We start from the raw sequence: 15,896 nt of genomic DNA on the forward strand, positions 1-15,896 counted from the left end.
GGGGGGGGGGGGGGGGGAGGATTGACTAGGGAGCTAACTTAATAAAATGGTATAGATATCATTTCAGGAGAAGTACGAGCCTACATATCAAGAACTTTCTAGTCATTCAAAAAGTGCTCACTGACTGAGCATGTCAGTACAAAGAATCAGTTCGTAGACATTCTCATTAGAGTATTACCAAGACCACTGTTTGATAATCTCTTGTCTAAGTTGGGTGTTCACAATCCCACACATCCAACTTGAGGGAGAGTATTGAAATAAACTCTCAAGTCTAGTTAGATAATATGGCGTAATAGGGCATAGTCCTTGAATCCTTGTATAAATACCGAGCTTTGGCTTTGATAATAAGATAACAGATTCTACTATAAAAGATTTCAAACGAACGGGTGAATGGACTCAAAGAGAGCATTTGCATGCGCTTGTTGGAAAGTTGGAATGTCTCGGACATAGGTTAAGTTCTTAGACCAACATTATCACCGGGACAAAATTTTGGTCTCTTAGCATTTTCTATTAATATTTGAAGACTAAGAGACAATGCTAAGGTACAATAGGAAATGTGTAGATTATTGGTAGATACTTTTGTTATCTCTTAGTAAATAAACAAGGCAAGAACATAGATCTATTGAAGCAAAACTCAAAAAGAGATATCATCAAAGATCAAAGCTTTATGGACAAACAATCAAACCCAGAAACTTAAATTCCATTAAAACTGAAAATCCAATTCAATCAAGCGTGGTAAGAAGAGTCATCAGAGTTAATCGTAATTGGAAGAAGCAGGACAAGACTTATCACCACCGTTAAACCACCAACCATCGTCTCTGCCAATGCCGTTTCCGTTATCATTATTGCCGCCGATATCTCCAGAAGGAAAGCAGATTCTCGCTCCTAGCTATTGATTAGTAAAGCTCTCATTAACAGTGGCGACTAATCGTGGAAACTGGGAAAGGGAGGGAAGCGGTGGTGGTTGGAGCGATTGCGGTGGGAGAAGTACCGTCGAATTTTCTTTAAAGAGAAGAAGAGACACGTGTTCATAAGGAACCTTTGTTATTGTCCTTAATTAAGGAACGTTTCATCTAATAATAGGCAAATTTCTTTTTCTTTAAATCCTAATAATCCTAAGAAACAGCTTTAAGAAACGGCGATATTCATGCTCTTAGTTTGTCTGTCCCATGCAAGGAGTTTCAAATGAGAAGCCTAGGAGAGATGTTTAAGAGAGGAGCCTCTTGGGCCTACTCCATATATAATAAACCTATATAGGTAAGAAAACTTTATTCATAAGCGTAAGTATTGGGCCTATAGAATAATTTTTTTTTAGTTTTTTTCTTAAAAAATGTTACACAGTGCAGCAGAAGAGGAAATGAATTTCCCGATGGAAGCAAATAAAGGTTTACGCTTAGACGGATCTCCGATCTCCGCACCGTGAACATCGCCGTCGTTAAACATCTCCACAACCTCCACTCCCTTCCTCTTCATCAGCTTCGCCACGTCCCTCTGCCGATCCACCATCGGATCCTCCTCCCCTCCAACCACCATCACCCTCCATCTCAACCCTCCGATCTTCTCCAATCCATCTCCCACCGTCGGATTCGAATACTCGTGATCCCGAACAACACCAACGGGAAGACTCAGATCCCAGAACACGTCGGAGACGATCGGCGGACAAACCTGATCGTTCGCAAGCCTCATCTCAGATCCGCTTCTCTCCTCGCCGCCGAAGAACGGATGGTGCAGAATCATCCCACGGATCTGCAACGGACTCAGATCCGATGCGGCGGCGGATCGCATCCCGACGTTGTAAGCCAAGTTCCCGCCGGCGCTCGTCCCCATGAGGAAGACGTTGGAGAGATCGGCGCGAGATTTGATCCACTCCTCGTCGGAGTTTCTGATCCACTCCAGCGCCTCCGCGCCGTCGTCGTACGCCGCCGGGAGCCTGTGCTCGGGAGCGAGACGGTAGGAAGGCGACGCGACGATCGCGTTGAGGTCACGCGCCATGTCGGAGCAGAAGCCGTGGAAGACTTGGAGGTCGACGCTGCAGAGGACGAATCCTCCGCCGTGGTAGTAGACGATGAGAGGGAGTTTTTGAGAGGGAACGGTGTCGTTTAGGGTGGAGGAGGGCGCGTAGAGACGCATCCACGTGGACTTTGACTTGTTGATGGAGACGTCTTTGGATACGACGGGGGTTTGTGGGGAGGGATCAGGTGTGGCTGGGGTGCACGGGAACTTGGTGAGGTCGCGGGTGATGGAGCCATCTGGGTTCTTTACGATGTTGAGATAAGCGTAAGGATCAGAGATTGGAGTTGGTTCGGACATATTTTGTGAGTCGTTGGATTATGTCTGAATTTTTTTTTTCCCGACGATTATGTCTGAACTAACGATCTTCAGTATTGTGTTTATATAATGCTAAAATCGGGTAGAAAAAAAATTGCAACTTGAAGGTAATATTATACTATTATTAGTAAAGGAAATATATATATAAAATTTCATCATGAATGCACGTCTCATATTTTACTAGAAAAAGTGACACGAAGCCTTTTTTTTCTTCTGTTAAATGCAAGCTAAACAAGTGATCATAGACTCATAGTTGAAGGTAAAGGCCCCGTTTGTTTCTTCATTTAGATGAATCCATTCAGCTGATCCATTTATGTGCTCCGTCTAAATGATCCATTCAAATTTTTGGTCATATTTGTTTCTCCATTTGGATGAGTCATTTGAATGAACCATTTGAATGAATTTTATGTTTGTTTCTCCATTTAGATGAATTATTCAAATGAGTTTAATAACCAAATTACATATATACCCATGTTTTGATTTAATCATATATTTGATATCAATTTTGGCGAGAAAACACGTTTTTGCGGTTTTGGAGGGAACCACGTTTTTGCGATTTTGGCTGGAAAACGCATTTTTTGCGGTTTTGTCGGGAAAACACGTTTTTGGCGGGAAAACGCATTTGGAGGAAAACACATTTTTGCGATTTTGGCGGGAAAACATGCTTTTGCGGTTTTGGCGGGAAAACGTGTTTTTGCAATTTTGGCAGGAAAACGGTTTTTTGGTTTTGGCGGGAAAACGCGTTTTTGCGGGAAAACGCGTTTTTCGCGTTTTTGCAGTTTTGGCGAGAAAACGCGTTTTTACGGTTTTGGCGGGAAAACGCGTTTTTGCGGTTTTGGCGAGAAAACGCGTTTTTGCAGTTTTGGCGAGAAAACGCGTTTTTACGGTTTTGGCGGGAAAACGCGTTTTTGCGGTTTTGGCGAGAAAACGCGTTTTTGCAGTTTTGGCGAGAAAACGCGTTTTTACGGTTTTGGCGGGAAAACGCGTTTTTGCGGTTTTGGCGAGAAAACGCGTTTTTGCAGTTTTGGCGAGAAAACGCGTTTTTACGGTTTTGGCGGGAAAACGCGTTTTTGCGGTTTTGGCGAGAAAACGCGTTTTTGCAGTTTTGGCGAGAAAACGCGTTTTTTACATTTTTGCAATTTTGGCGGAAAAACACGGTTTGCGACTTTGGCGGAAAAACGTGGTTTTTTGTGTTTTGACGGAAAAATGTATTTTAGGGTGTTGGCGTGAAAACATTTTTTTGTGATTTTGGCATGAAAACATGTTTTCGGTTTTTGCGGAAAAACACATTTTTGCAATTTTGACGGGAAAACATTTTTTTGCAATTTTAGCGGGAAAATGCGTTTTGGGGTTTTGGAGTGAAAAAGTAGTTTTTAGCACGGGAAAAGTGTTTTTGTAGTTTTCGTTTGTGACAAAAATGATATTATGTTTAGGTTTGTAATTTGTGAATTACATTAGGGGTATAATAGACATTATACCATTTTGAATGAACCATTTCCATTCAAATGATCCAAATTGGTTCAGCTGAATGGACTTTAAAATTAAGCCTAAATTTCCAAAAGTCATCCGGATGATCCATCTGAATGAGTTGTACTTTTAGTGCCTAAACAAACAAAACTCTCATCTTCATCCAGATGGAGAATTCCAGATGGAGAAACAAACATGCCCCAATACGAAATCATTTTTAAACGCAAATTGAAATGAAGAAATAACTTAAATACCCAATGAAAATATTGTAGTTAATGCAACTAAAGTGGAGAAGAAAAATTACTCAACCACAATCCACAAAAACAATGACATTCCAAGTGGAGAACGTAATTTTTGTTCTCTCTTTAGTGCATTGAACAAGAGGCCTTTCTTAATTCACAAGTCTTGTTAAAATATCTTTTTCATGAAGATAGTAACCAATAATATAATCAAAATGCTCCTTAGATTAACGCATATACATTAGTTGTGTTTTCTAAATTCAGTTAAGCATACGAATTGCCAGCTAATATTTTTAAAAGTTAGAAAGTTACAAGACGTAGAAAGGTACATTTTGTTCTTCAATAGACATTCAAAGTAACAAACTCAGCACATCCTCCGTTGATATTAGATATCTTGCGCATAAAACAAAACTATAGCTTTAGGAAAAATCAATACCCTATATTGAAAGAAATTGTATCATCATTGTCATTAAAATTACACAAAACTGAAAGGGGAACACAAGAGCTCCCCTCTTAAGTTGTTCATAGAAAGATAAAACAAAAAAAACACACAAACACTATTATAAAGTAGAGAAACTTCCACAGCAAGATGAAAGTATAAGAGTTTTTGATTAGGTGTTGTGTTAAAGTTTTTCACCATCTCTGGCCTCCACCACCACGACCACCACGACCAAATCTACCTCCTCTGCCACGATTATTAAACCCTTGGCCACCTTGGCGGCCAAATCTTCCTCTTGCCATTGGCTCCCTCTCTTGAAGTTTAGGCAACTCCTTAACAACCTCTAAGCTCACACTTGCAGTCTTTTGCGCAGCTGAAATGAACTGGTCTACATCCGATTGTGCAACATCGAAAACAGCACCTTGTCCATCTGCCGTTAGAGTAAACCCTTCAATCGAATTAGCCTTGTCTTCTGGTAAGATTCTCTTTAGTGCACCAAATACAAATCTGCACAAACCACAATCCCCTTTAGTATTCTCCTTTTTAATGTTTAGCAAAAACTACACAAGCATGGTAAGAGAAGAGGAGATTACGATGGAGTGTAAATGGGTTTCCCTGCTTCAAAAAGTAGTGTGACATGATTCTCCATTGATGTTAGAAGTGACCTCTTCTTTATCTCAGTGAAGCCCTGCAACCAAAAACTCTTTAGTACTTTGCTTCAAAACAACAATAAGATAAAGAATGTGAGGACTCATGAGACACTTACCGCGGTTTTCGCAAGAGCTTTAGCAAGGAGTACTTCTGCAGACACACCAGAACTCTCCAACAATTCCTTGGCAGCCGCCATAAACGCAGGAACCACACTGTCACAGACTTGCGTGATCTTCTCAGCAGCTTCCATACCAACAGCTCTGGCGATATCATTAGGCTGAGGTGCGGAAACGTGCTCGAATTTGATACCGGCTTGTTTCTCAATCCTAGATACTCCAGACTTTCTAGAATCGTACAGCATAACCGCAACTCCAGTGTTGCCGGCTCTTCCTGTTCGGCCTGAACGATGGATATAGTCTTCAACATCACGTGGAGGCTCACACTACACGAAGAGAACAAAAACGTTACGTTAGAACAACACTAACGTTAGCAATTAAACAAAAACGATTAGAGATTGATGGCTGCCACTGACCTGGATGATTAGCTGCACGTCATTGATATCTAGACCCCGAGCAGCAACGTTTGTAGCAACCAATGTCGAGAACTTGCCCTTTCTAAATCCAGCAAGAGTAATCTACAATCACAGGATTCATCATTAGCTTTGCCTGAGCGATTCAGTAGGATAAGAAAGTATAATAACCACATACCTCACGCTGTGATTGTTGGATGTCACCATGCAAAGCTCTTGCCCCAGGCAAGAGACCAGAAAGCTCGGAAGCTTGGTCTTTAGTCTCAGTGAAAATGATTGTACTACCTCCACTGAGAATTTATGAAAAAAAAAAAAGAATTAGATAAAGAGACTATAACATTAAAACTAGGGAAAGATGATTATGGTTACCTGCTGTATAAGCTGATGATGTCAGGAATCAAACGAGACATGGCTTGCTTACTGCAGGGAAGAGCAATGTGTCTAACACTATTACTAGCCTTCATCTTATCATTACCAACAAGATCAATAGTCTTCTTGTCTTGTTTAAGAAACCTAGCAGCAATCTGGTAGTAGCAAGAGAGATTCAAAAGGTTAACTAACTCACGATAGAGAGTAAAAATTGAAATATTTGAAAAGGGACGTACGGTTTGAACCCACGATGGCAATGTAGCACTGAAGAGAAGCGTCTGAACTTTCTTAGGATCCTCCACCTTCCCTGAAAGATTAGACCAACAGAGTTAGTTGCCTCATATCAGAAGAAACAAAAAAAAAAACACAATTAAATTACCTAATATAAGTTCAACATCATCAACGAATCCCATTCTCAACATCTCATCAGCTTCATCAAGAACGCGGAATTGCAGATAAGTCAAGTCAAGGTTTCTCCTTTCAATATGATCCTACAATGAATAAATCACATACAATGTAAACAGACCACCACACAAACAAAAAAAAAACAATAATTTGATTTAAGAAAGAGACATACCTTGATACGACCAGGGGTCCCAACTACAATGTCCACACCTCTCTTTAGTTTATGCTCTTGAGGTGCGTATGGATCGCCTCCATAGACACAGCAAGCAGCTAACCCAACAGCTCCTCCGTATGCCTCAAAGTCAGCAAACACCTACACAGTAACACCATACCATCAATAAAAAAAATCATTTGAAATTGCTAGGAGGTAAACTAGATAGGTGAACTACGCATTAATGAATTGTAAAATTATTTACAAATTAGATATAGAAAAAAAAGCCAGCAAACACCTGCAAAGTAAAACCATACCATCAATAAAAAATCATTTGAAATTGCTAGGAGGTAACGAGATACGCGAACTAGGCATTAATGAATTGTAAAATTATTTAAACATTAGATACAGAAAAAAAAAATCAGACAAATTTTTGGACTTAGTCTAAACCTTGTTAGAGTTGATTTACAACTATTTAGATCAAATTAGACCAATTTTAAATTGTTTTAAACGATTTGAATATGCTTAAATCGGATTTTAAGTAAATTGTTTAGAGTATAACCAATTTTTAGAACATTGAATAACATCTCAAAAAAGTTATTACCTGCTTGGCCAATTCTCTGGTTGGTAAAAGAACCAAAACACTAGGAGGCCTGCCGTAACCATTCTTCCTCTTGCTCTTCGCAGGGCCATTGATCAATGACTCCAATATAGGCAACACGAAAGCCAACGTCTTACCCTGCACCACACCACACACGATCAGCAAAGCGACAAACTTTTGAAACTCTTCACACCAAACAAAACATAAGATAAAGTACCAAACTTTTTACCTGACCAGTACGAGCCCTTCCGACCAAATCAGCACCATCGAGAACCATATCGAACGTCGTGGCCTGAATCGGGAAGAGAGCTTCGATGCCCTTCTCCTTAAGCTTGGCTTTCAAGGGATCAGAGATACGAAAGTTCGAGACGGCGTTAGGGTTATCGACTTTGACATCTTCAACACTACTACTCAGCTTCACCTTCTTGCTCTTCTTCTCGGGCTCTTCCTCGGATTCGTCAATAGACTTGCGCTTCTTCTTACTCTTCTTCTCTTCTCCATCGGAGTCTGAGAGCTTCAGCTTCTTCCCTTTCTTCTTAGAGTCCTGCTGCTCTGGGGTTGTGGTTTCCAAATCTATCTTCTTCTTCATCTTCTTCTCCTCTTTCTTCTTGTCGGATAAAGCTAAGGAAGGCATTGGAATCTCTCCTGCTTCTGTCTGAGAGATAGAGGCGGTGGGAGGGGTGAGAGAAGCAGGGAGAGGTAGAGAGGAGGAGGAGACAAGTGTAGGGTTTTTATAGTTTTTAGAGTCGCCGTTGAGGCGCCGTTGATCAAAACCCTAATAAAACTTTGCAATCTCGTCCGTTCAGTTTAGGTTTAGTGACTTGCCGTTTTCTTATTGGTAAGTAACAATGCGTGTCGGCATCGATTTTTTGTTAGGTCAATAAAGAATTTTACCTTATATTTTTTATATTAATAAAGATAGATTATGTATCTTATAATTAAAAATTGATCTTTTTTTTTGCCAACTTGTTTTGTTCCAATAAAATAAACATTAAGTCCAAATAGAGAAATGGTAGTTGCTTAGTGTCTACCACGTGTCAGCTTCTCTTGCTTCAACAAAACATGCGTCCAAATGCACGATTTTCACACCGGAAGCGGCGAACACAGCCGTCGTGACGTTTCCTCTGCTGGTGATCTCTGAAATCGTTGTTGACCTCCGCAAAGTCCCCCGTAAAGTTTACGTTCTGGCTGCCTTCGATCCAGTAATTGTAATCAAATGTGCGCGGGTTATCAACCCAATCCGCCACAAGCCAGCCGCATCCGGTGGGATCCAATACGGATTAATCGGACCCCCAAAGGCATCTGCATTCCTGAACAACAAGAGCCACTGGTCTGGCGTTAGAGCTTGGTTAACGGAATCTGCGAGGACCAATTGGACAGCGACGGGAAGATGATCCTGAGGCAGATCAGTGAGGCTGGCCACGGGAAAATTTGCCATTTCTCTGAAAATAATAATTAGAAGAATCAATCGAGGAGAAAGAAAGGAGAAGAAAACTAAATCTATACAGAGTAGTCAAAAGTTGAGATTATCCAAATCGAAATCTATACAGAGTAATCACAATAACAAGAATCACTGGACGGTTCGCACAATAACAAGCTGGAGTATACGTCCAAAACAGAGTAGTCAAAAGTTGAGATTATCCAAATCGAAATCTATACAGAGTAATCACAATAACAAGAATCACTGGACGGTTCGCACAATAACAAGCTGGAGTATACGTCCAAAACAGAGTAGTCAAAAGTTGAGATTATCTAAATGCTCAAAAGTTCTTTAACCAGATCTAAAGTTTTGGATAAAGTTCATACCTTTTTTGATTGATCTTTGAGGGCAGTAAGGGATGGTCTGCTTGACGGCTGGGGCTGGCTAAGCTTAGGTTTCTAGTTTATTTATAGGGAAGGAATAGTAAAGTGTTTCTTTTTTTGCTTCTACACAGGTATTTGTACTCAAAATGGAACAACTTTATTGCATATATAAACAAGCTAAATGCAAGTATAGCATTAGTCCATGAGAGCAATGATCATAGATAAAAAAAAACAAAAGACATCATTTTCAATTACATAAAGTCATAATCAAACCTGCGAATCACTTTCGTCAAGTGATTCATGACTTACTGATTATAACATATTGTGTGTGAATAGTTGATGCAAGAGTGTGAATTGCCCAACAAAGTTTTATAAGTCATCATTTATCATACCTATTTAGTAGCGCGGTTACGGTTAACCGATCCGAACCTGGAATCCAAGCAAATATGGGAATAAACATTTCTTTATTTAGAAACAACTGAATTTTAACACATTCCTTACAATATGACTGGAAACTAAAGAGAAAGTAGAACAGCTAGACAAGAACAACTTGTTTTGTTTCCATTAAGGAAAGCCCAATAAACAGTTACATTTATTATCAGATTCGAAGGCCCAAAAAAAAAAAAAAAACATTAAGCCCAAATAGAGAAACGGTAGTTGCTTAGTGTCTACCACGTGTCAGCTTCTCTTGCTTCAACAAGACATGCGTCCAAATGCACGATTTTCACACCGGAAGCGGCGAACACAACCGTCGTGACGCTTCCTCCACTGGTGATCTCTGAAATCGTTTCTCTATCTATGTCTTTTCTTTAGCGCCTGAATTCCGATACCAAAAGAAGTAGCCTAACTCCTTCCTCGCCCATGCTTGGAATCTCATACTTCACTAGATAATAACTCAGAGAAAATCTCGGATGATCTATAAGAGATTTTTGTCGGACCATCAAAGAAGATGTCGGCTTATCTAAACCTCTATAAGACTCAGCCGAGAGCAAATCCAACAACACAGCTTCCCTTTTTCAAAGAAACTCTACTAAAAAGCCTATCTTTGGCTTCACATAAAGAGAGTAGAGATTGACTCTCATTAGAAAGGATTAAGTGGAATCCATGAAGAGAGAGAATCCTAACACTAACAAGAGGAATCTGAAATTTGCTGTGAAAGAGGAGATATTAACTTTATTGGATTCAAAACAGGTGAGGAAAAGATAAAACTTGAAGAACAACCCAAAACCCGTTTTGAAATTACACAACAGAATCCTCAAAAGGAAGCTTTATCCTCAAAAGGAAGCTTTAATCAGCTAACCCGAAACCAATTCTGATCTAAGATCAGAAACAAAAAATAAAAAGTTTATCATCTCTTCTCAACTTCATCTCTAGGAAAGATGGAGATGTGTGAACAGAGAGAAGAAGAGAGAGGAATATGAAGTTGATGATTAAAAATTGATCTAATTATATGTTTTTGGTCATTGTTTTTATTTTGATCTTAAATTTTTGGCTCAATTAGGTGAATATACAAATTATAGGAGAAATTTGCGGAAGTGTGCATTTCTTTTATTAATTTGTGAACATGAAGATTGAAGATAAGACATTGACATTTATGTCCTCGACAACAATCAGATATACCTACTAGCTCGACTTGGAACCGGCAAATTATCAGGTATGAATTTCTTATTGTTTGATTGATGAAAAGTTGACAAGGACGTAAACAAATTGAAAAAGAAAATAACTCAAGTATATATGTGTTCTCTACTCCTCCACATATGAAACCGGTTAGCTAAATAATAATTTTAAAAGGAATTGATCGACGGAACCAAGCCACCTCCTTCTCTTCCATGTCCTTGTTCGCCAATTCTGTCGCCGGTTTCTTCTTCCGCCATCAACTGAAACCAGAGCCACCATGGCCGTCGTCTCACGACAGGACCACTTCCGCGAACCACCACAAACTTTATCTTCGTTCTCGGCTCTGTGCCGGCTTCTCTGCCACGACAGGACTACTTCCTCTGTGGCGTCTCTGTCTTCCTCATCGTGTTCGTCGAGATCCTCAGCCGCGACAATCGCTCATAACAACCGGACTGAGAAATTAATAGAATACACAACTTATCTTCAAGCTTTACCTTATTCTGATCGTTCAGAGGATTCAAGCTTTTCCGGCGTGGAAAGACCATTCCTAGGGCTTCATTCTTCGTCATGTCTTGCTCCTTCGAGGCCGGCTTCACCGGATTAAGGCTTTGCCGTCGGGATCGAAGTGAAGAGGAGTCCCAATGATGATTTCCCACTTTTGCAAAAAAAAAAGGTTCATGAACTTCTGTTTTTTTTTTACAAAGAGACTCAGACTTTCATTATGTGCAGAAATATCCTATTGATTAAGCACCAGACATTTCCATCTTACAATTTAGCCCAAGCAAATATTTTGAATTTACAGCGTTAGTTTCTAAACTGTTGATAACTTCGTTTTTGAACCCTATGTACAAAATCAAGATGAGGAATATAACAGGATAAGTTACTTTGTAACCAGATATATTTATAAAATTCGATAAATCTCTAACGAGATTTCCATATATATATATACCATGGTGAAAATCCAAACCCTAACTATCAGAGGTCACATCAGATAAATTTTTAAATTTTAAGCCCTAGACCAAAAATCATTAACCATGATATTAAGTTAGAGAACATTGTCATCAAAAAGTATAAACTTCATAGATACTAAAACAACATCAAAATTAGTTATCACTATACCCTAAACCCTAACATCCCTAAACCCAAATATCATAGATTTAAACTATGTTAAGTATTTAAACAATTAAACATAAATTATAAACACTCCTTAACCATTGGGTTAAAGTTCATCACACCTGCTACAAAACAGTATACACTATTAATCACTATACCCTAGACCCTTACATCTCTAAACCCTTACATCTCTAAACCCAAATATCATAGGTGGTAAGTATGTTAAGTATGTAAACATGTAATCATAACATGATAAGTTACTTTGTAACCGGATATATTTATAAGATTCGATAATTCTCTAACGAGATATCCAAATATATGTAGGATTTTAGGGTTTAAGGTTTTGTGTATTGCTGACGACATTACAAATTTTTTTTAATTTTTTTTGGCAAGTACTACTATTTTTTTTATTATTTTATCTTTTTATTTTAATCACATAATATAATTTGGAAATTATAAATTATTTTGTTTCTTTTAAAAAAAATATTGAATATGAAATAACAAAATACTATTGGTTGGTAGGGTGACCCCAAGAAAATCTCATTATTCTTGGGTTCACCTCCGGTTCAACAACCAATAATTTTTTTTTTCATATTCAGTATCTTAAAAAAAAAACAAAATATTGTCAATTTATATTATATTTTTTTTAAATTAAAAAAATACTAGTTGCAAAAAAAAGAAATTAAAAAAACAGTTTTAACCCTGTTAGCAAAACACTAAACCCTAAACTCTAAATCCTAAACCCTTGGATAAAACACATACTCTTCGTTTGTGCTTCAATAAATCACATATTACATATTCGGTTGGCTTTGTGTTATTACACTAGCCACAATAGTATTTACGAATGCATATTACAACCAGATATATACAGATAATCCCGAATTTTTAAGGTGATAACAAGAAATTGTTTTTTTTTTATTATGTACTTTGAATGTATAATATAAAGTTTGTCTTGGGTTTCATCCCTTATGGTGAACCTGTAGATTCACCAACCAATAGTATTTTGTTATTTCATATTTCATATCTTAAAAAAAATAAAATAATAAATATCTAACAAGTTCTATTATGTTTTTTAAATAAAAAAGTAAAGGTAAATTAAAAATAGTAGTAGTTGCTAAAATAATGATTTAAAAAAATATTCGTAACACCGTCACGAAAAAACTAAACCCTAAAACCTAAATACTAAACCCTAAATCCTAACTCCTAAATACTAAATCCTAAACTCTTGGGTAAACCATATACCCTTGGGTAAACTCTAAACCCACGGAGAAATCTTAAATCTTAAGTCAGAAAAACTAAACACTAAATCTTAAAATCACTAAACTCTTAATCCTAAACCTTAAACTTTTAAATTTACCCTAAGGTTTAAGGTTTAATATTTATGATTTAAGGTTTAGTGTTTTGCTGACGAAGTTAGAAATATTTTTAACTACTATTATGTTTTTATTTATTTTTACCTTTTCATTTTCAAAATATAATATAACTTGTTAGATATTTGTTATTTCGTTTCTTTTTTAAAAGATATGAATAACAAATTACAATTGGTTGTTGAACCTACATGTTCACCTTAAAGGTGAACTCAAGAAAAACTTATATAATTGGATAATACCATATAGATTCATGTTGAGTTGAGTTAATATACGAGATGAATTAATATGTATGTGTGATTTTAACCGAATGTTAAAAAATTAATCCGGATACAAAATTCAGAATCCTATGTGCGAAAGACGAAATCAAATATAACCAGATAAGTTATGGTGTAACCATATATATTTGTGGGATTCGATAGTTCTCTAGATATCTGGATATAAGGACTTGGTGCTGGATATGCCATGTATCAATAATGATTTTGGGAAACTGATGATTTCAAAAGAGACCTTGTTGTTCTTCCTTTCTTGTATCGATAATGATGATTCTTCTACCTTTTACACACTAAAGATTAGAACTTTAAATTTTCTGGAGATTTGGGGATCAGTTTGTGTTCCTTTCAATATCGAAGTCAAAGAAACTTGAAATGATATGATATGATTAATTAAAACTTCAACTGAAAATAAGAAGAAGAAGATCAACTCAGTGAGAGATGGAAAGAGGTAGAGAATAACGAAGAAGGTGTTGGAGAGATTTTATTTTTGTCCTTTTCTTTTATTATCTGTTAATATATTAAAAATAAAATATATTTGTCAAGATGCAGGTCTTCCGGTTACTAGAGTACATGTTGGCAGACAAGGAAATAGGGATATAACAGGTATTATGAAAAAGAAACAATATCATTGCTATATAGCTAATTATAGTTTGTTTTATAGCCATTTACAGCAAATTCCCTAAATTTTTTTTGTCAACTTTTCTTTCATTTTATTGAAAGAAATTCCAAAGAGTACAAGGAAATTAAAAGCTCCAATCCCATCACATTACAAAACTCAAAAATAAAAGTCCAACGTAAATTGAGCTCACATTTAACTAGTTCAATTAATCTCTTAGTACCCCTGTTTGAAAACGCGGGTACTACAGGCGATTAGTCGGCGAGGAGGCGCTCGACGGTGCTTGGCCGTAGCGAGTTGGCTGTAGTCGGCCAATTAATCGGCAACAACAAATTTTTTTTTCTTTTTGGTTTTGAATGCTTAAAATCTTGTATTTTTATGACATATCTATAGGTTTTAAGTATAAAAACATGAAAACACACCAAAATCTGATGATATGTGTGATTATAAACGTTTTACGGCCATGGAAAAACTGTAAAATTGAAAACCCTAAAGACAGATGGGGAAGATGAAGACGAAATGACGATAGTGCCCTTCATTAAAGGCAAAAAAAAAATTAAAAAGAAGAAAAACGCGTGGATCCAAGGTCGAACCCGGGTTCTTACGCTAAGCAAAGATTATGAAACCACCAGGCTACTTCGACTAATTGTCTATTGTCATGAAAACTAACTAATGATGCATAATATATTTATAAAAAAAAAAAAAAAATACTAGGCCCCGATTAATCTCCGATTAATTGTTAACTCGCTAGGCTCATATCGTCCGCCTGACTAGCGCCTAGCGTAGTTTCGAACATGGCTTAGTACACACAGTCCACTCGTCCTCCATGCAACACTTCCAGGACACACGTCCTCTCTCTCATTCAACTCGAGTTTCTAGAGACGTAACTATACGCGCCACCGCAGGGGATGGAAAACTCGAATCACCGGTGTAACTTCGTACAACTTCGAGCTTTAGACCTTCAATCTTGCGCTCTCCTAGTTTGACTTCCACTTCAACCGCTGAAAGTCGAACAGAAAACCTTCAACCACTGGAGTTAAAACCTGAGGAATCATAAGTCGAGATGAAGTAAGATCCTTTACATGACTGTTACAAAATGCATGTTCTTCTTAATCCACTTCAAATAACGAATCGGGGAATCCATCTAACCCAACCTTCTTCCTTTGGAGATGCTTCACAACGCCATAAATGGCTAAACACATAGAGAAGTCTGATTCTCCTAGAAATCTGTTGAATTAAACGGTGGAAAAAAAGAAACTGTATTGGAATCACACGGGATTAGAACGAAACTCCAAGTAAAAAGCAGATTTATTTGGTTCATTCCAAAATAAAAAAGAAGAAGAAAATTTGAAGAACAAATCTGATTATGCACAAAACAAAAAGATCGCCAAAAGGAAATAAACACAGCAAAATAAACTCGTCTAACGAAAACTAATTCGCCTAGTGAAAGTTTAGATTCGATCTAAGATAAAAAATATACACATCTAAAAGAAAAAAATCTCTCTCTTTCTCTCTATTACTTCTGAAAGATATATCACGGTTAAGAAGGATGATACAGAAAATATCCTCTCTCTAAAAGAGAGGAGAGAGAGTTCCCTATTTTGATCTTAAATTCTTAGAAGCCGCAATAATTGTTTACATTTTAAATATTATAATAATAATAAACAAGGTAAAATCTGTTATAAAAGGAACTGGAATTTTATTGTATCTCGGGAATTTGAATAAGTGCAAAATATTATACCCGTAGAGTTAATAACACTGATATAGAGAGAGAGTGTTTCTTATTAAGGAGAAGAGAAGAGTTTTCGGCGTGTGTATCTTTCTTTTGTTAAGTGTTCGCTGAGACGATTATACCACATTCGTCCAGATTGTTTTAACCCATATAATGATCTTTGCAATTTTATTGCACATAACTCTTTAGGTTTG

At 37.3% G+C, this 15,896-nt stretch overlaps 2 protein-coding genes across 2 annotated transcripts; both read right to left on the reverse strand.

Annotated features, from left to right (window-relative positions):
- Positions 1-1,269: 1,269 nt before the first annotated feature.
- On the reverse strand, positions 1,270-2,436 carry LOC106315562 (probable carboxylesterase 120). Its single transcript, XM_013753326.1, has one exon. The coding sequence runs from the start codon at positions 2,308-2,310 to the stop codon at positions 1,324-1,326; it is 987 nt and encodes a 328-aa protein (XP_013608780.1). The 5' UTR covers positions 2,311-2,436; the 3' UTR covers positions 1,270-1,323.
- A 2,021-nt stretch (positions 2,437-4,457) lies between these two features.
- LOC106319323 (DEAD-box ATP-dependent RNA helicase 7-like) lies at positions 4,458-7,903 on the reverse strand. Its single transcript, XM_013757607.1, has 11 exons — positions 7,409-7,903; positions 7,183-7,317; positions 6,600-6,740; positions 6,402-6,513; positions 6,259-6,329; positions 6,023-6,177; positions 5,832-5,943; positions 5,657-5,758; positions 5,240-5,566; positions 5,067-5,161; positions 4,458-4,980 (listed from the first exon to the last, which is right to left on the reverse strand). The coding sequence occupies exons 1-11, from the start codon at positions 7,811-7,813 to the stop codon at positions 4,668-4,670; spliced, it is 1,968 nt and encodes a 655-aa protein (XP_013613061.1). The 5' UTR covers positions 7,814-7,903; the 3' UTR covers positions 4,458-4,667.
- Between the last annotated feature and the right edge of the window lie 7,993 nt (positions 7,904-15,896).

Source organism: Brassica oleracea, chromosome C9 (assembly GCF_000695525.1).
Source record: "Brassica oleracea var. oleracea cultivar TO1000 chromosome C9, BOL, whole genome shotgun sequence".
Classification (NCBI taxonomy): domain Eukaryota; kingdom Viridiplantae; phylum Streptophyta; class Magnoliopsida; order Brassicales; family Brassicaceae; genus Brassica; species Brassica oleracea.

Excerpts from the sequence above, each read along its gene's own strand:
- LOC106315562 (XM_013753326.1), bottom strand. The coding sequence starts at position 2,310 with ATGTCCGAACCAACTCCAATCTCTGATCCTTACGCTTATCTCAACATC.
- LOC106319323 (XM_013757607.1), bottom strand. The coding sequence starts at position 7,813 with ATGCCTTCCTTAGCTTTATCCGACAAGAAGAAAGAGGAGAAGAAGATG. Across the intron at positions 6,514-6,599 it reads GGACCCCTGGTCGTATCAAG|GATCATATTGAAAGGAGAAA; the intron begins GTATGTCTCTTT and ends TATTCATTGTAG. Across the intron at positions 5,162-5,239 it reads AAGCTCTTGCGAAAACCGCG|GGCTTCACTGAGATAAAGAA; the intron begins GTAAGTGTCTCA and ends TTTTGGTTGCAG.